The sequence below is a fragment of the Triturus cristatus genome, chromosome 11, assembly GCF_964204655.1.
Source record: "Triturus cristatus chromosome 11, aTriCri1.1, whole genome shotgun sequence".
NCBI lineage: Eukaryota > Metazoa > Chordata > Amphibia > Caudata > Salamandridae > Triturus > Triturus cristatus.
Window position 1 is genome coordinate 214,315,236 of NC_140594.1, and position 20,562 is coordinate 214,335,797.

At 44.8% G+C, this 20,562-nt stretch overlaps 1 protein-coding gene across 1 annotated transcript in view; it reads left to right on the forward strand.

The window, feature by feature from the left end:
• Positions 1-20,562, forward strand: part of MVK (mevalonate kinase) — a 163,782-nt gene that overhangs the window by 56,700 nt on the left and 86,520 nt on the right. Inside the window, exon 6 of the mRNA XM_085636377.1 lies at positions 12,963-13,066. Within this exon, the coding sequence (XP_085492503.1) occupies positions 12,963-13,066 (104 nt within the window). The remainder of the gene's footprint in view (positions 1-12,962; positions 13,067-20,562) is intronic.

Below are 20,562 nucleotides of genomic sequence, written 5' to 3' on the forward strand. Positions count from 1 at the left end.
TTCCTATGGATGTGGCCTCAGCACTCGGCTGACGCTCTAACTGTTATAAAAGATTTGCGAGTCTTTATCGGCACATACGCAATTGGCACACTACATTCTGACTAGGGCCCTGCGTTTAGCTCTCGGGTTTACAAAGAAGCCATGGCCAGTTTGGGCGTAACATTGCGGTACTCCTCTCCGTTTCATCCTGAGGGAAATTATGTTGTGGAAAGGACAAACCGAGACATAAAGCTGTCTATAACAGCTAGAGTATTAGGTTCGGGTGATGGGTGGGTCAAACATCTTTATGGGGTCCAATGCTCATTAAATGATTTGCCAAGAAGTTCTCTAGGGGGGTCACTCCATATGAGGTCCTATTTGGGACAAGAATGTGGGTTCCTGATCTCGAATGTAAAGGCACAGTGGTGGAAAATAAACCCCAAGATATCAAAGATCTTTTGGCTGTTTAACAGGATCTAAATGAACTAAGATTGAAACACAGCAACGTGTTCCTGAAACCAACCACCACTGGAGAAAAACCGGCAGTCCCAGCAAGGCCTGTCTGGATCCCAAAAGTCGGGGATCTAGTCAGAGAGAAGATTGCGGACAAGAAGGAATTTGGACCTTCTTACAGAAAACCAGTACCTGTCCTAGCCGTCCACGTAACAAAAACAGTACTTCTGCCGCCCCTTGCTGGAAAAAAGGAGAAAAGGTTTGTGTCAATTGACCTCCTCAAACCACACTATGTGGCCGATACTAAATAGTAGGCCTCGTGGACTCTGACTTAGTAGCATACGCCCTCCTCTCGCTACTATCCAAGAGGTTCAGACTGAAAGACTCATAACCATAGAGAACTCAGCAGTAAGAGATGAAGGACTTTGCAACAATGCAGTGGAACTCATCCCTCTTGAAACTCAAGTAACAGTTTGTCCAGATACACCTGTCTACACCAACGTAACACGTGATCAACCGGTTCCAGCGATTTCGACGAATCCGGATGCAATTCCAACAATTGACCGAACTGCTTCTGGATATTTCATTAACTTTGATACATTTTCTGAGGATCCAAGTGAGTCTGAAACAACACCAGCCCTAAAAACTTTCAAACAACAAGTACAAGATTTTTTCAATTTCTGAAAGAGACTTATCTGGTTTCACCCTGGATTAAACTATGGATTATTTCTGGAATATTTTTCTTTCTGCTTTGGCTAGCTTTGATAATGACTCGTAACGTGCTTCTAAATGGCAGATACATTTGTTTGGATACTGAAAGTAAAAATGTGAACTTACTTTTAAAACCACACACATCTTCCCATCGTGAAGTAAGAGACTTGTCAGCAGTGAACATCACAGCCATTCCTATACAGGATTGTATAGTTTGGGACAAAACCGATTTCGACATATTTAGCCCGACGGAACTTCTGAAGAGTCCACATTTATTTAAAATTTCATTAAGTGACTTTATTATCTCCAGTACCTATTCTCATCATTGGGACTTTGAGACTGTTAATAACATGATGTCTGACCTAGAAAGGTCTGCTGCATTCTCTAACAATGAAAACTTAGAGGGTTCATCAGACTACGAACAGCTTTTTTGTTACAACCACTATGGTCATCATTTCTTGCATAAATCTGCAACACCTAGAAATGTATTTATGTTTAACCAATGGGAACATTGTCCTACACCACCAAAGGGTAGTTCAAAAACGTTTACAAATAAGTTTCCATTTTTTTCAGGGTACAATACATTTTTCTATAGAAATGTGAACCAAACTGGACAGAAAAGATTTATTCTGCAGCCTTTATCGCCCAACTGTCTAGACCAGGGTTTGACTTTTGGGAAGACGCAATCGACACAAAATCGGTCTGAGGTTCTAAAGATTGGCAAGTGCGGGGAATAGAAGCTTTGTTTAGAGCCTGTATCATCCCTCAGGAAATAATGTTTTTGAATGACACTGTGTAACAAACGTCTTACCTTGGATTAGCCAAGTTCAAAGACATGAACACACCTTCTGTACCAACACCATCAAGTAATAGCACTACCCAGGGAGTGGTCACAGTAGACACAATACTACAAAACAGATCAGATCCTAATTGGGAAAAATGGTTGCTCTGGCCCACAGACTCAAACATCTGTCAAAGATTCCTGAATAGAATACAGGGTTTTACCATCCATAGACCAGACCCACGTTATGTTCAACGACTGAACCCGGGGGTAGTAACAACATACAGTGTAGGAAAGTTGTGCAGCGACTGGCTACAAAGATCTACACTCGAGGATGTGAAACAACACTTATCTTTACTTTAAGAAGACGCAGACCTTGGGGATTTCTTGCTAGGACCAAGAAAACCACGTCAAAAACATTTCCTATATGCCTGCATTTATGCTGCCTATAATGAAATATGGAAGGTTTCACAGTTGATAATATAGCCCGAGTATTTCCGAAAAAGGGCCAGGATATGGAGCACTGAATGCAACGAGGACCAGGGTTTAGCTAAATACAAAAGAACGTCATCGGCATATAATGATATTCTATTTGACCAATCCGGAGCCCAATTTAATCCCCGAATAGACGGATCCCCTCGAATCCACACCGCTAATGGCTCTAGTGTCAACGCGAAGAGCAACGGTGACCGGGGGCAGCCCTTCCTCGTTCCCTTCCCTAATTCAATCTACCACCATTAACCGTGACTCGAGCCAAGGGCTTGGTGTATAATAAACAAATCCAGGCCAGAAAGCGCGGGCCAAATCCGTATCTCTCCAGGACAGCAAACAAGAAGGGCCATTCCATCATATCGAACGCCATTTTAGCATCTAGTGACACAATTATCGCATCTTCTCATATGGTGGAGGCCCTGCCCAGCACCCCGTAGAGGCAACAAAGATTCAGTGCCTTGTTTTTTGTCGGCATAAAACCGGATTGGTCCGGGTGGATCAGCTTATGCATGTGGGGCAACAGGCGAAGGGCTAAGAGCTTAGCTAGGATTTTGACCTCCGGGTCAAGAAGGGAGATCGGTCGGTAGGAGCTGCATTGGTCCCGGGGTTTTCCTTCTTTATGTATAACTACAATATTCGTAAGGCGTTGTGTCTCGGGCAGGTCCCCATAATCTACACTTTCATTATACATACGTAGGAGATACGGGGCTAGGACCCGCGAGGTCACTTTGTATAATTCAGTTGGAAGACCACTGGGACCCATGGCCCTTCCAGAGCGCAGCACCCCTAGTGCTTTAGACACTTCCTCAGAATCAAGAGGTGCATTAAGATCAGTGGAATCTTGGGGGTCCAAGCGCGATAGGGGGAGGGTGGAAAGTAAGTCAGCGGGCTCCTCCTCAGTTGAAGTGGATGTAGGGACATAGAGATATTTAAAATGAGTAGCACAGATCTCCGCAATTCCACCACGGTCACTACGCCGCTCACCGTCCAGGGCAGCCATTTCGGCGATCCAACGGTTGGCCACATCTCGTCTATCCAGCCATGCCAATATTTTACTGCATTTGTCCCCTATTTCATAAACCCTATATTGTGTAGAACGATAATGTGCCCGGGCTGCCGCAGTAGCAACATCTGGATATTCCTTCTGCTTCACTGCGAGCCTATGAGAGCTGTCTGGTGGGGCAGATGCGAGAAGATAGCGTTTGAGATTAGTCACCTCTAGTCGTTTACGTTGTTCCTTCCTATGGCCCGCCACAGCTGCCACCCAGCACCCACGAATCACCGTCTTGTACGCCTCCTACAGTGTTACATCGGAGTCTACGGATCCATAGTTTTCTGCAAAATAGTCAGACGTGGCCTTTGCCAACTTGTCTCGTATGTCTGGAACTCGGAGATACCATGCGTTAAGGGCCCTCTCCCGATGTGAGCGGGGTGGCACCCCACCGTAGTGTGCCAGGATCGGGAAATGATCGGATATTCCCCTAGGTAAAAAGGATGTGTCACCAAACCTGGATAGTTGAGAAGCCTGACAAAAAAGATAATCAATACAGGACAGACTCCCATGGACCCCGGAAGGGAAGGTGTATTGCCGATCTATAGGGTGAAGAGTACGCCACACGTCAATCAATCCAAGGGCTTCTAAAAATTCCGATAACAATTTTCCCTGTGAATCAGGACGTCGGGGTGGGCAACGGTCTATTTCTGCGACGGTCGCGGCGTTACAATCACCCCCAATAAAAGGCCCCCCTCAGGCAATTCCAGCAGATGCGCGCCCAAAGCGGCTAGTGTGGAAGAGTGAAGTTTGGGGGGAATGTATAGAGAGGTCACATTGAGGGAGCGGCCCTCCCAAATTCCGGACACTGTAACAAATCGCCCATCAGGGTCACGTGTGGTCTTTGCACCCCGAAAGGGAAAGGAGGATCTTGCAACGATACCCGCCCCTCTGGATCCTCTGGTGTATCCTGCATTTGCAAGCAATTTGTAACCCCAGCGATTCAGCGCCTTGTATGTCGTCCCAGGTATACTTGTTTCCTGTAAAAGTACAAGTTCTGCAGAGTGTCTCTTCAGGTATTGTAATACCAGACCCCTCTTAATCCGGTCACCCAGTCCGTTAACATTCCAGGTAATCAATTTAAGTCGGCCCAGGGGTGTGAAGAAGGCAGGAGTGTCACCCATTAGAGTCATGAATCCTGGACCCCAAATCCCATCGGGCCCGATAAGTCAGATTACACCGTGAAACACATTGCAGAAACATACAAATGTAATCTCTTTAGACATCAGCTACCATCGTATGAATGCACATTCTCGACCTAGACAGATTGCTTAAACCCCAACACAAAAAACAAACAACCGTTATAGTAAAACCCCCAAACCCCCCCCCACCCTGCCTCCCTGCAACGTGGACTTAGAACTGCCCACCACCCCAATTTGCAGAGCGCTTGGATACCCATAAAGAACCTAATAAGAGGGAAACGCTACCCGACCAACGTACCCCAAGATTCAACCCTCTTTTCCCCCCCCCCCTCCCGGGCAAAATACCTGCCCCGGATATGAACAAAATAGCTGGTCACAGTAAGTGGGAGTCTAGCACCCTGAGTGCAGTAATCAACCATATCTCAACCCACCCGTCCCACCCAGAGAACAATGTCAAATAAACGAAGATTATGCGAGAAAGACATATTAAAAGACATATGTACTTGGGTCACTTTTCAAATAACAGATAATCATTGTCCATCACGATTCAGGAGTGCGGCCCAGGGACTGAAGCAGTGTCACAACCACTTGCAGAATACAAAAAAAGAAAACATGAGACCCAGCATGCAATGGTTGCTATGATACCTACACCAGCTTGAAGGAGGACATCTCGAAAATTAAAACTGTGCACTAGGATAGGATGTCGGGGAGCGCCCGACTTCGGGGGGCCACCAGGTACTCTGTGGGCGCTTGCGACGGAGAAATAATTGGAGAGGGATCTAGGCTGTAGATGATTTTGGATTAAGTCCTCCACAAAAAGATCAGTGGCCGGCCCCTCCGCCCGTTTAGGAACACCTAAAATACGTACATTGTTCCTTCTTGTGCGCCCTTCATAATCTTCCAGCCGGGCCTCAAGATCAGCTGTCTGGGCTTGTGTTTGACTACCGACTCCAGGCGCGTGGTGGAGGTCGTGAGCATAGCAATGGACCCTTCATTTACTTTGACTCGTTCCCCCATATTTCGGGGGTCAGCACGGATCAAGTTGACATCAATGGAAACCGTATCAATTTTGAGCTCCAGCGCCGTGCGGACCCCCTGCACAGCCTCCATCATGTCCGCCAGCGTTGGGCCGCCGTCAGGAGATTGTTGCGGTGTTTCATCATCCAGTTGTCGCATCTCGGAGTCAGCTGCTTTGGAGATGGCATACTTTGATAGTTTTTGAAGCGTGGACGGTTTAGGTCCCCTCGATGTGGCCATTGCGTCTTAGGCTGTTACCCCCAGCATGGACCAGCTGCCCTGATAGCTGTCTGCCTGAGAGGTCGAAAAATGCCACCCTTCGCCGTCTGCAAACAGTGCCCCCACTCCCTGAAGGTGGAAATCTTCAAATAGAGAAAGGTCACTGGGGGGTGGTGGGGAAGAAAGAGAGGCAGAGCCAGGAGAACTGACCCTGCTGCCTCCAAGCATCCACAGACCTTCGCGCTGCCTCCCCGAGCAGGCGGAGGCGCAGGATCGTAGCGGCCGAACCACAGCTTTCACCCAGCATTCTGGCCGCCAGGGTAACAGCCCTCCGGGAGCGTTATTCGGCCTCAGCGCGCTTAGTCGGGCGTCCCAGGCTCGTACAACTTACTGGCAATTCGGAGCGTCGCCTCTCAGCTCCCAACACAGGAAAATGCGCCCAGACCGTGCCTTCCGTCCACAATGCGGTCCGGCAGCCGCAGGCGGTTTTCCAGGGCCGCTGGCGTTCAGCCCATTCCCAGTCTGCGCCGCAGGCCATGCAGCTTCTCTGCCAGGCCGCCCCGTCTCACAGCTGCAGAGTGTATTCGGCACTAGCGTCGGCGCGTAATCACCAATTTGTCTCGGGGAAGGCTCCGGGCAATCAGCAGCTCAAGGTACTTCTCCAACGTCGATAATTACGGGCATCCGGATCAGTGTAGCGGATTTATTAGGTGAATTAGCCGGTGGCCGATCGGAGCTCTACCCCAGAGCGGCCATCTCGGTTGTCGGCAAGCTACGCCCCCCTTCTACGCATCTCTTGACTCCTTCACCCTTACCCTCATACTCTGCATGACCCTACACTACCCAAACACCACAACACTACCCTAAACCCAAATACACTACTCTACACTATATAAACACAACCCTACAACCTAAAAAACAACGCCCTGCACCACAACACTATCCTAAACCCAAATACACTACTCTACACTACATAAACACAACCCTACAACCTAAAAGACAACCCCCTGCATGACCACTACCCTAATCACAAATACACTACTCTACACCACATAAACACAACCCAAAAACCTAAGAGACAACCCCCTGCACGACCACTACCCTAAACCCAAACACGCTACCCTACACTACATAAACACAAGCCTAAAACCTAAAAGACAACCCCCCTGCACGACCACTACCCTAAACCCAAATACACTACTCTACACTACATAAACACAACTCTACAATCTAAAAGACAACCCCCTGCACGACCACTACCCTAAACCCAAATACACTACTCTACACTACATAAACACAACTCTAAAACCTACTTTTGTATAGCACCACCACCACCAGGGTTCGGGAGGGGAGAGGTTCGGGGTGGGGATTTCTGTTTTTTACTTGTTTTTATATTGTTTATGGGGTTGTTTCTTTGGGTTGAAAACTCAAAACAAAATCAGCTAGCGGCTTTGATGATAGTAGGAGGGTTGTACCTGACCTAGTTCCATGTGCAACTGGACTTCCTCTAGCTGAAGGGTTTGACTCTGGGTCCTGTGCACCCAACTGCACTTTGAGTGTTGTATTTACTTATGATGCTGAATAAAAAGATTTTGGGAAAAAAAAGAGATAGGGAAATAATTATATATATCGTGTGTGTGTGTGTTTTCTCCAATATCATTAATTGGAACAGTAATATGCAAGATGAGGGGAGAGAGTTGCAGGGTGATTTTAGTAGCCTCTACGTAGCCACGTCAACACTAGTATGCAGACCTTTTGGAGATGTGTGTAAGAACGCCAGTGAACTTCAAGCCAGATGCACAGTTACTTTCAAAGAACAAGAGACTCGGAGAGTCAGGGCGCATTCGACAAAGGAAATGGCTACGACGGCAGCTTTTTTTGCATGAGTATTTTGTGTTGGACATTTGTAAAGCTGCAACCTGGAAAACGATGCATGCTTTTGTTAAGCATTACTGTGTTGGCTTGCAAGTAAGCAAGGAGGCTGCAATGGGTCAAGCGGTTCTCAGGAATCTGTTTGCCTAAGGTAAGCCTCATTCCCACCTTCTGCAATTTGAATGATGGTACTGCCATGTTAGTCTGGTTTCAAGTGTGTGAATCTATGAAAGATCCAATGCTGGAGAAGGAAATAAGTTACTTATCTATAATTCTGTGTTCGAGGCATATGAGTTGCAGATCACACACTAAGCATAGATCGCCATCTGGTGTTGGTCCCGGATGTTTGCACTTGTTTTTGTTTAATGTTCCACACAATGACATCTACCCCTCCAGGCCTTCCCCTCCGGAGGACACAATGGGTTTTCATCAGCTTCTACACAGAGCTGCCCAATACCACGGGGTTGACTTACATACTTACCCGATGGAAGAGGATTTCCTTATGGACACCTTTGATAACCCACAAAGGTCCAGCACTATTCTGCCCATGCTAAAAGGAGTTACCAAGCATGTACCTGAGGTATTTAAAGATCTTGTCAGGGCTAGGGTTATTAACCCCAGGATCGAGAAAAAATACAAGGCTGCCCCAGCAGACTCGGCGTACATTAAGGGCCCTGTACCACTAGACTCCCTTGTAGTCTCCAATGCTAGAAAGAGGGCCAACTCTCAGACATCAGGGGACGCTCCACCCCCCGATAAAGAGTCCAAACTCTTAGACGCCTCTGGCAAAAGAACCGCTTCACAGACAGCTAACATATGGCGAAACGCTAATACTCAAGCGCTGTTAGCCAGGTACGATAGGGCACATTATGACCAGCTTGAAACCCTGTTGCAACACCTTCCGGACAAATATAAGGATAAAGCCAATCACCTTATACAAGAGGGGAAACTCATCACCAACACATCCATTTGTTGTGCGCTGGACGTGGCAGATACCCCCTCCAGAGCTGTCAACACAAGTGTTCTCCTGCGTAGACATGCCTGGATACGCATTTCGGGGTTCAAACCTGAAGTACAAAGTTCCATCTTAAACCAACCATTCAATCAGGAACACTTATTCGGCCCGAATGTTGATCCTTCCCTTGAGAAGATGAAGGACACGGACACAGCTAAATCAATGGGAGCCTTGCAATCGCAAGCTCCCAGACGTTCCTTTCGTCCCTCTTACAAGGGCACCTTCAGAGACTACTCCTCGGACAACCCCTCCACCTCTTATAAGACTCCCACCCAGTCTACATTCACCAGAGGTTACCAGAGAGGAGGCTACAGAGGCAGTAATAACAAAGGTAAAGGCAAGACCAACAACACCCGCTCTGCCTCCACCCCTACCCAATGACTTCCCACCGTCCCCCCAATCCCCCCCCCCCCCCCCCTCCCCCGGTCCATTCCCCTCCAGTCGGGGGAAGATTACAACAGTTCCTGCCTGTTTGGACCAACATCACCACCGACAGGGGGGTGAGACAAATCATTCAATCAGGATACTGTCTAGAACTCACCTCTACCCCCCAAACATACCACCCAAACAGTACCCAATGTCGTTGGAACATTTATCACTGCTCAAGCAGGAAATCATCACCCTCCTACAAAAAGGGTGCAATAGAACCAGTTCTCCTGCACCAACAAAACACAGGAGTTTACTCTCTATATTTTCTCATACCAAAAAAAGTACGGCTCTCTGAGACCTATTCTGGACCTCAGATCCCTAAACCTCTACATACAGTCAGACCATTTTCACATGGTCACACTTCAGTAGGTCCTTCCTCTTCTTTCACAAGGCGACTTCCTTGCCACTCTAGATCTCAAAGACGCCTACTTCCATATTCCCATTCACACATCTCAGGAAATATCTCCGGTTCGTAGTGGATGGTCAACACTACCAGTTCAAAGTACTCCCTTTCCGAGTCACCACAGCACCCCGGGTATTCACCAAGTGCCTGGCGGTAGTGGCAGCTCATCTAAGAAGACAGCACATTCACGTCTTCCCATATCTAGACAACTGGCTCATAAAAGCCAGCTCATACAGTCAGTGTGTACACCACACTCACGCCACTATTCAACTACTCCACTACTTGGGTTTTACAGTAAACCACGCGAAGTCTCATCTACAACCGTCCCACATACAACAGTACCTAGGGGCCACAATAGACACCTCAAAAGCGCTCGCTTATCCCAGTCCAGCCAGGATAGCAAGCATGCAAGCCCTCATAACCAAATTTCAGTCTCAACACGAGTGTTCATGCAACTCATAGGGATGATGGCCTCTTGCATATTCATAGAGCCTCACGCAAGACTCCAGATGCGTCCTCTCCAAGAGTGCCTAGCATGACAGTGGAACCGGGCTCAAGGTCAGTTAACAGATCTGGTGTTGGTAGACTGTTGCACTCACCGCTCTCTGCAGTGGTGGAACACCACAAACCTTTCCAAAGGGCGCCCGTTTCTAGAGCCAGTTCCACAGATTGTCCTGACAGCGGACGCATCGCTCTCCGGTTGGGGAGCTCATCTTTTACATCACACCATGCAGGACAGGTGGACTCCTCAACACAAATTACTCCACATCAACCACCTGGAGTTACTAGCCATATTCCTAGCCCTAAAAGCATTCCAAAAGCAAATATCAGGCAAAGCTGTCCCAGTCCTCACGGACAACATGACAGCCATGTACTACATACAGAAACAAGGCAGGACACATTCTCTACAGCTCTGTCATCTAGCACAAAGCATATGGAGATGGGCTGTACCGCAGAACATTTTTCTCCTAGCCCAACATTGTCCTGGGAGTCCAAAACAACATAGCTGATCTGTTAAGCCGTGAAACGCAACAGATTCACGAGTGGGAACTTAATCCGCAAGTTCTTCAACCATTTTTTTTTTTAAATATGGGGTCAACCACATATAGACCTCTTTGCCACACACGAAAAAGCCAAATGCCCAAGCTTCGTCGCCAGATTCCCACACCCATTGTCCAAAGGCAATGCGATATGGATGAATTGGTCAGGCAGATTTTCTTACGCTTTTCCGCCTCTCCCACTCATTCCATTGGTGGTGCAAAAGCTACAGCAACACTCACTGACTCTCATTCTAGTTGCTCCAACTTGGGCCAGATAACCGTGGTACACCACATTACTGGAACTCTGTGGTTCCACACCAAAAACTGCACCTCTCCCCACGCCTCTTAACCCAGAACCATGGAGAGATCAGACACCCGGACCCAGCTCAGCTCAACCTTGCGATATGGCTCCTGAGGTCTTACAATTTGGTTACCTTAACCTTCCCCCTGATTGTATGAACGTTAAGGAGGCTAGACGTCCCACCACTAGAGCCTGCTATGCAGCCAAGTGGAAGAGATTTGTTATATATTGCCATAACAACACCATCAATCCCCTAGATGTGTCTATCCAACACATCATAGGTTACCTACTACATCTCCAAAGGTGTAACTTGGCTTATACATCTATTAGGTTGCACCTCGCTGCCATAGCGGCCTACTTACAAAATAGGCAACACTTAATCACTTTTCAGAGTACCTGCCATCAAAGCATTTATGGAAGGCCTCAAAAGAATAATTCCTCCCAGAGTACCACCCTCACCTGTATGGAATTTAAACATAGTTCTTACATGACTAATGTGTCCTCCATTTGAGCCTCTACATAAATGTGAGCTACATTTTTTAACATGGAAGGTTACTTTTTTAGTGGCCATCACTTCTCTTAGAAGAGTTAGTGAGCTCCAAGCACTAACCATTCAGGAACCTTTCTTACAAATACATCATAATAAGGTTGTTCTACAAACTAATCCTAAATTCCCCCCTAAGTTTATTTCTCCCTTCCACCTCAATCAGTCTGTAGAGTTGACAGTGTTCTTCTCGCAACCACAAACAGTCGCAGAAAGAGCTCTTCACACTCTCGATGTCAAAAGAGCACTGCTTTATTACATTGAGAGAACAAAACTTTTTCGCAAGACAAAACAACTTTTCGTATCATTCTCACCACCACATAAAGGCAACCCCATAGCATAATCTGGGATAGCAAGGTGGATTGTCAAATGCATGCAGAGTTGCTATCCCAAAGCAAAACGAACATTGTCAGTTCCCCCTAAAGCCCACCAAAAGATAGGAGCTTCAATGGCTTTTTTAGGGAACATTCCCTTACATGACATCTGCAAAGCAGCTACATGGTCTACACCGCACACATTCACAAAGCAATATTGTGTAGATGTGCAAACAAAACAGCAAGCTAGTGTGGGCCAGGCTGTACTCAAAACATTATTTCAAACTATTGCAACAGATACTGATGGTCGCCGCTAAGGAGGAGTACTGCTATACAATCTATGCTTAGTGTGTGATCTGCAGCTCATATGCCTCGAACTGCAAATGCTACTTATCAGTAGGCATCTGTTCTTGGCATGTAAAGCTGCAGATCCACACACGCCCACCCGACTCCCCGGCTACCTTTATCTGTTCCAGTATTATCTTATTTAGATACAGCATACCTGGGCATCTTTGGAGTTTCTCACAAAACTCCATCATTTCCCTGCTGGCAAAAAATAATCTGAAGATGGGGACGATGCCCATGCACACTATCATCCAAAGGAGGAGTCCCCTATCTTGTGACTTCCAAAGACTTTTCCAAGACAAAAACAAGTGCAAACATCCGGGCCCAACACCAGATGGCGATCTATGCTTAGTGTGTGGATCTGCAGCTCTACATGCCAAGAACAGATGCATACTGGTAAGTAGCATTTGCCTTCTCAAGCATTGGTATCTCATAGATTCACTTGCCTCCCACCCACCTGTCCTTTGTATGAGGCTTCCTAAAGAATATAAGAAAAAGAGTGTGTGGTTCCGAAAATCTGACAGTTGGAAGCATCAGTTAAGTTGGTTGTGACTGGCTGGAGTTTGGATTACATATAATGATGTTGATAGGTTAAGCAAAGTTTCATTGAATATCAATTTAAATGAATGCATATATGTGTACTACTGTTTGTAATGTTTCCGGGGTTTCCCAGTCTGACTACGGGGAAGGATTCAAGCATGTGAATCTACAAAAGATACCAATGCTGGAGAACCATAGTTACTGATAAGTAACTTATTTCCTTCTTTCCTTCTTGACTGCAGTTTAATATTTGTTTAACTTTCCATTCTGATACATCTTTCAGAGAGGATAAAATATATTTGTCTGTTCCTCAGGTGGACTGTGGATGAACTGAACCTTATTAACAAATGGGCATTTCAGGGAGAGAAGGTCATCCATGGAAACCCATCTGGAGTGGATAATGCTGTTGGCACTTGGGGTATGTTGCACACATTTTAATTTCATGTTTGCTAATTCTTTGGATTACAATTAAGACAACCGCTTACTTGTGATTGGTAAATATCTTATTATTCTGAAAAACGCTCACCTTCATGGTAGGTATTGTACATTGTAAAGCCGGTCTGAAGGCTGTGCTGCATTTGACTGCAGTGGATCATGCTGTGACTTGAGCCCATCTTCGATCTTCCAATGTTGTCTAAGTTTCTCTCTGGGTTAGCACCATGAAAGCTCAAATGCCTTGTTGGCTTGTGGAAGCTCCTACACTTTTCAAGGACTAGCATAGCAGGGATCTGAGGATGCAGGAAGATGATTGATCTAGTGCAACTGCCATGGGGAAGGTCTTGAGCTGGGAGGAGCTGCCCCCTCTTCATATGCTGTAAATTGTCCACTATAGTTGCACTTGCTTTCAAGATGCGGGTACAGTTTCTGTCCGGTGGTCACCTAAAACGATGTGGAATCCCTGAGCACATCCTCTGATAGTGCTGTTGAATGCTGCCCAGTGTTGCTTAGTTGTTAGAAGTCCTCAAAACCAGAAGACGCAGTGCACTTTATTAGTGTGTGAAGATAATCCACTTTATAGTAAACAGTGTAGTTTTGTAGTATGTGTTACAGATGCACTTTCTTACCACCTACTGTTGGGTTCTGTTGTTTTCCTTTTGTTGGTTTTCGCTTTAAGGCGTGTGTTAAATAACCTGGGATGAAGTTACTTGAAACCCACAATGTACAGTGACACATATTCCACCTCCGATTTACATTTTTCCACCATTAGATTTAGAGTTGTTTACCAGTGCTTTGTCAAAATACATGCACCGAACACAAAGTTTTGCCACCGAAACAGGAAGAGCAGGTGGAATGAGAAGAACAAAATGAAGCACATGTCCTCATGTTATGCAGTTATTTAGTGGGCTGAATTTCATCATAAGGTTATTATGCAATTGTTCCTATTGCCAGAAAGAAGAATTTCAACCAGTATGCAGGGAATTAACCTCTGCCAGGAAAGGAGAGTGAGAACAGCTGGCTAGAAGGTGGCAGAAGGTCCAGCCATAAGTCGGTGAATTGCCAGCGATCTGTATTACTATCTATAAATGATCATCATGAATGGACAGAAATAGAAGATTTTTTCAGTACATTCTTGAAGCTCCATAGGCAAAAAGTAGCAGTTAGTGAAAGAGGGCAATACTGTCTCTAATGCACACATCTGCTGTGCCTTGGATGCTGCAGGAAACCGCTTGCAGACAGAAACACCAGCCTGCATTCATAGATGTCCACGGCTAGATTTTCAGAGCTTAGGCATGTGGTTCAACAACAACTTGTCTACATGCCATTGGATGGTGATCAACTGATTGGCCTCAAGTTAGATGAGATGTTTGAGAAAGTATGTAGAAAGACACAAACATGGAGAAGTCCATGGTCTCAGTGCAACAATATCACTGTAGTACAAGAGGACACAGACTTTGTGCTTTGCAGTGGATTAAAAGCAGTTATACCATTTGCATCAAACGGGCAGAATAGCAATGTCCCAAATCTCAGCAGCACACCGGGGAGGGGGGACATCAAAATAGTTTGAGAGCCATAAGACCCCACAAAAGAGGATTCTGCAACCCTGAACAGTGACTCTATTCCCCTTCCACAGGGCATTACAATACCTAGATTGGTGGGTATGCAACAGAAAGCGAGGAGATACTGCAATGAATTTGAGCAGATGCCCCTAAATCTTCATCTAACGCAAGACAGGACCAAAAAGTACCATCCTTCTGGAGTAAGTGGATCCAAAAAGATAACCTACTGTTACAACCTGGCTCACCCAGGGGCCTATGGCTCTTTCGCTGTGCTGCTGTGTTTATGTTCTGATGCTTCTCAACTTCCTGCTTTGCAAAAGTACTTAGGAACAGCCAAGTTTAGTTTAGTTTCAACACTCACTCCTGGAGCTGGGTCAGTATTTTTCTCAAAACCTGATAAATAATTAAAACGCAGAAGCATGTTTGAGAGGTTTTTTTTTTCCATGATGTTTTTTTCAGGTGTAATACCACAGTTGCTGTAACATACTACTCAAGCCAAAAGTCACATACAAGATATTTTTGACTTGCAGACTGGTTCTTTCTTCCATTCTTCTTCATGATTTTTTGTTGCAATCCTCCTAAATTGATTCGTGTAAATTGAATAGTGAACCATATTGCTTAAAATAGTTTCAGTTTCAAAGTTCTATTTTAGTCTTTGGATATTTTCCAAACCAAGATGAAGGGAAGTTGCTCACAGAATAATTCTAAATAATCCTATTTAAGACCAGCAAGTCTGCAAGGGGAGCGTTGGAACACTTCGGGTAAGCTTTGACGTAGTGTTCAACAATCTCTAGCATCTCATTCCTTTAGTTCATCTCTTGTGCTCTATTTTAGTCTGTTGCTTGTGCTGATGTTTATGAGAGATTTTATTTGCAGTTGTCTTGGTGTCTTTGGGCACTATTGCCCAGATATATCCCGTAGGCCCTTTGGTTTTTGGAGCTGGCAGGGAGGAGCTCCCGGAGAGTCTCCCCTGTCATACTGCAAAGAGCCATCAAGACAAGGTAAGAGCTGATATTTGGCCTTTGCTTATCGCCTACTACTTTCTGCAGTCAAAGTTAGGTAGGAAAAATGCACGCCATCTACATTCAATTACAAAGAAGACTGCCACCATGACGCCAATAATAGATGTAAAGGTATGAATGGTGAGTTCCTTTCAAGATGACATTAGGTCTGAAGGATGCATAATTCCACCTTGCTTGTATGTCTACCATCTCACTAAGGTTTGTGGAAAGGGGCAAACATCAATTCAAAGCACTTACTTTTATGGTCTGGCAGTTCCATTATCAGTGTGATTATATCCACTATTATCCACTATTATATGGGAATTGGTTGTTGAAATGATACAATTTGGAGATGCTTACCCCACACACAATAGACCAAATGTTTTGCTGAAAAATCTTGGGTTCACAATCAATGTGAAAAAGAAATCATGTTTGTAGCCACTTCAGATTCAGAACGTCTTGGGATCAGCCCCCAGCTTACTTGTTTAAAAAGCTTACTCAATAGCAGTTTTATTGTATTTCTGAAATTGATTTCACTTTCCCAGGTATTAGTCTCTGAGAGAGTGGAAGATAATGAAACCTTTGGTGTAGCGTCATCATGCATTGTTGGCTCCAAATCCACAATTACATGTGTGCCTCAACAGGGCTTAATGACAGATTAGTCTCCAGTTACTTTTCTCTCTGATGGGGGATCGGGTGTTTGAGTTGCCCAGAGGATATTACGGACTACAGTGGTCTATCCGCAGGTGACCAGAACAACAGAGGCTTCCCAAACAGAATGGCAGTACAGAGAAAGTGGTCCGTGAATGAAGCCTAACAAAATAAGAATCTGTTGGAACTCATGGTCCTAACAAAGTTCCCATCGGACAGAGCATCATCCGGTGATGGAAAATTAACACAATTCAGGGGCCAGGAAAGTATTCTGGACACATTCTTCATGGATTTGGGACGCTTGATCACAATGTATTTACAACACCCAAAACAAAAAAAATAACCACATGTTTCCCCTCCTGGTACCCAGGGATTTCTGTGTGGATAGTTTGGTCAGGGACATTCGATTGAACCTTTGGTTCTCTACCTTTTCTACCATATGTCATAGGCAAAACATGTCAGCATTCTATGGCAATTATCTTCATTGCTGTAACATGGGCCCATCAGTCAGGGTTCTCCCTTTTTGCTGGAAATGTCCGTAAATCCATTCAGCAAGTTACCAAATCAGGGAGACTTGCTAAGTTCATACTAACAGAAGCTTTTATGTACAAATCCACATTCAGTTAATTTGGTGGTTTGGCAACTGAGATCCTAGAATTTGTCTACTTACAACATGCATTGACATTCTTAAAGAAGCACAATTGACTTCAAGAGAATCCTAGTGGCTCCGAACTGGGCAGGGAGAGTATGGTATCCAAAACTCCTGATCATAATGATCTGTACTCCGGTTAGGCTGCCCCTTCAGGAGGATCTACTGTCGCAGCAGCACCTGAATCTGCGTATGCTCCACCTTCATGCATGGAGATTGAGGTGCGACAGGTGAAAGTTTTTGATCTCCCTCCAGAAGTTTGTGATGGCATCATAATAGCCATGTGTCCCTCCACTAAAACTGTCTATGCCTGTTGTTTGTAACTTGGGGTTCCTCACACAATGGGGAAATCCTTTCTGCGCGTCTTTCAGAGGTTTTGTTATTTGTTCTTTCTTTAGCCCAGCTAGACCTTGCTCTGGGCACCATTCAAGGTTTTGTTAGCCATCTCTGCTTTCTTGCGGCTGTCGGATCAACCCTTCTTATTTAAGTCAGCTGTTATGACTATAAAAACAGTGTTCCTGGTGGCCATTATATCACCTACGACTGTCGGAGAGTTTCAGACTCTGTCGGTCCCCCCTCTATACACCAACTTCTTCTCTGACAAGCTAGTCCTTCGTTTACCCCCTTTCACATTGCTAGAGCATCGCTCTGCCTGCTTTCTATTCTCCACTTCATCCATCTAAAGAGAAGAGACTTCATTGTTTGTAACCTAGAAGGACTTTGTGCTTCTATATTGATCGCACCTAAGATCAAGTAGACGTTCAGCTCTTTATTGGGTTCACCGGAGCAAGAAGGGCAAGAAACTAACGATCTCTACGGGATAGTACTCTACATAAAAATCTGGTGCACATTGGCGCCAAAGCAACCCCCTTAGGGCTCGCAGGCTCACTCCACCAGGGCCAAAGCCACCACTACTGCGTTAGCATGCGGAGTACCTTTCCTGGACATCTACCAAGGTGCCAAATGGACGTCCCTCCATAAGTTCACGAAACACTACTACTTGGACCATCAGGTTCATCGCAATGGGCATTTCGCCCATTCAGTCCTCCCGTTCGTTTTGGTCTAAGCCAGCTCACAGACGCTACTCCAGGGAATTATTACTTGGGTATCTATTCCAAGGTGTGGAATCTGAGGTTAGAAGTCTCTGTCAGAAGGACAAGTTACTTGCCTTTTTTCTGGTAGAGATTCTAACTAACCACAGATTCCTCACCGATCCTCCCTGCTTTGTGAACTGGGTTCTGTACTCAAAATATTCCAGTAGACACTACACACTGGTCAAAAAATGAACAGTGGTTTTTATGTGGCTCAGTGTCTTTGGCTCAAAAGAAACTGATGTCAGTGTGCCAGGGTAGCGCTTTATAGGCAACGCAACGTCCCGTTCAAGGCGGAGGTGAATGACTCTACCGGCACACAGAGTTACTGCTCAAGATTTTCTAGATTCAGTCTGACGCTTGGGGAATATTCTAAAGTGAAGAATCTGCGGTTAGATAGAGCCGCTACCACAAAAGCATTACAGAAGTTAAGTAACTTGTTCTTTATGGATGTAAACACTCAAAAATTGCAAATCTGAAAAGAATTATAAAGTTATCCAAATGACCGCAAAATATATGTACATAGAAACATTTAGCTCATACTGCCCAAATTGAAGCTCCAAATTAACATCTCACTGTATCAGCTTAAAAATGTTAGTTGGTCAATATTTAACATGTTAGAATAAATAGAATAAATGAGGGTCTGTAAGTTTCCACTGTGGTGTTGTAATACAATTCAGCAAATCCTATATAATTCTTTCATTCATAAAGCATAGGTAATAAGAAATGAATTGTTAAATTGAGAACCAGTATATTCAACAAATACTGATTGAGTCACATTTCATGATATTTTCCAATAAGATGGTCCATCAGTGTTGGAATAGTGTGTCACTAATCAGAGTCAGCGAATAAAGCACATACGTCTCGCACATGGTTAGTTTCTCATGTAACGTTGAAGGTACAAAGATCCCCACAGAAAACAAGACCCCAAACATAATTTTTGTGTTAGAAGTCTTGAGTTATCCATATATGTGCGAGTATCAATTCTGTATATTCAGGAAACTCTTTAGTGTCATCTCTATTTTAGTGAAAGTTATTATCAAATCTACAGTGGTGCACAAAAGTTTACTATAGGAGACTTTCAGCTTTTGTGCCTATTTGAGAGTATAGGATTAATGAGATGTAATATGGGAACTGTAACCCGATTCTTTAGGGTTTCTTTAAATTAAAAAGTATCCACCTTTTAGAATAGACTACATTATGAAATTCAGCTGTATGTTTGATTAGTTCTAATGGGCATTTTTGGGTCTCATCTGAGACAATGCATGTTGCTTGTGAGAGGTTTTGTTAGCTTACTGTGGGTTCAGAGTCCACCCATTGCTTACTATTGGCTGACTTCATCCCCACGCATTTCTTTGCTTCTCCTTGGTCACTGCATCCTGGCTTCACTTATTCATATATTTGTCCTTCACCTGGAGCATGGCCACGGTACTCGTGTCCTTCCACTGCATGCACTTCCGGGGCTTCTTTTATATATTTTTTTATTTGGAAAAACTCTAGAAGAGTGCATGTGTTTGCATTCTGTCTTCCTCGTGTGTCTATCCCTGTCCTTGTTGCTTGCCCGCTCTGCCCCACCTATACCTCTCTGTGTTGTTACTTGCCCCTCTCGTCCATTTCCGTGTTGTTGCTTGCATGGCTGCTGTGCATCATGACTGAAAGTTTTTTTTATTTTTAAAAAACGCAATGATGCAGCCAGCGCATTCTTTTATTTGCTGACCGGAGGAATCTACACCCTCTGACAGGCTTCCCACCTCATCCTCCTGTAGCTTAATTTTTTTTTTTTACTTTAAACAATGCTGCAACATGGCAAAAAACATTGACAATGCAAATAGCACACACAGACGGAACATATTGTCAGATTGATTGGTAGGTGCTTTCAGATTCTTTATGCAAGGGCAAATAAGATATTTCACTTCAAGATATGCGATGAGCAAACTCCACTTGCAAGAAGTGAAGTGCAATGTCCTTTTTTAGGAAACATTCCAATAGCTGACATTTGTAGAGCAGCAACAGGTACATTGGTGCACACCTTCAAACCCCTACCGGTTGGACATACAGACTAGGAAAGAAGCACAAGTTGGTGTGGCAGTTAAAAGCATCATGGCTTTGTCTTCTGCTCTTGTCTGCAGGGACATAATCCGATGGAGAGGGTAACACTTTACAATGTTTACTCATCATGTGTATCTAAAGCACATTTGCAACAAATGTAACAAGTTACTTGCTTGGAACAATCAATTTGCAGCTTGTTACGCTCCCAACTCTCCATAGTGTGGTAAATATTTCATTACCGGTACTATTTTTTTATGCGGTAAAGTCTAGTAAGAATAACTCAGTAAATATAAGAGACAGAATCCGTGGTATTAGAGGTTCTAAAAGGCTTTATTCCTCTACAAAGGAATTACAGTTCGAACTGTAGGCTTCAAATTCCATCACCATGAAGGTTCAGGAAGGAAGGCAATACATTATTGACAAGTAATGGTATTTATATGGAAAGCATTACATTAAGACAGATGCAAGAGGCGTAA